Source organism: Merops nubicus, unplaced genomic scaffold, assembly GCF_000691845.1.
Source record: "Merops nubicus isolate BGI_N331 unplaced genomic scaffold, ASM69184v1 scaffold37703, whole genome shotgun sequence".
Lineage (NCBI taxonomy): Eukaryota > Metazoa > Chordata > Aves > Coraciiformes > Meropidae > Merops > Merops nubicus.
Genome location: NW_008601619.1, coordinates 1,677 through 1,988, shown reverse-complemented (window position 1 = coordinate 1,988; position 312 = coordinate 1,677). Strand labels below are relative to the sequence as shown.

The following is a 312-nucleotide window of genomic DNA, read 5'->3' as shown; positions in this document are numbered from 1 at the left end:
GGGGGGCTCCGGGGTGATGCTGATCCTCTCTCCTCTGTTCCTCCTCTCCTCTGTTCCTCCCTCCCCTGTTCCTCTCTCTCCCCGCAGACCCCGGCAGTGCCCATCCCGCAGTACCCGTACGGAGACGGCAGCCCGGGGGTCACGGCGCAGGGGCCTCTGGCACAGCCCCGAGCCCCCGAGGACACGTGGGGTCCCCACACCGGGTACGGGGTGCAGCCCCGTTACTCGTGGCCCGCTGCCCCGGTGCAGGGGAACAACTTCATCCCCGAATCACACCCGGCCTGGGCTGGCAGCGGGGCTGCTGCACGGCCT

General features: G+C 70.8%; 1 protein-coding gene across 1 annotated transcript in view; it reads left to right on the top strand.

Annotated features, from left to right (window-relative positions):
* Positions 1–87: 87 nt before the first annotated feature.
* Positions 88–312, top strand: part of BAG4 (BCL2-associated athanogene 4) — a gene marked incomplete at its 5' end in the record, with an annotated part of 1,545 nt that continues 1,320 nt past the window's right edge. The window contains one exon of the mRNA XM_008938048.1: positions 88–285. Coding sequence (XP_008936296.1) covers positions 88–285 — 198 coding nt within the window. The remainder of the gene's footprint in view (positions 286–312) is intronic.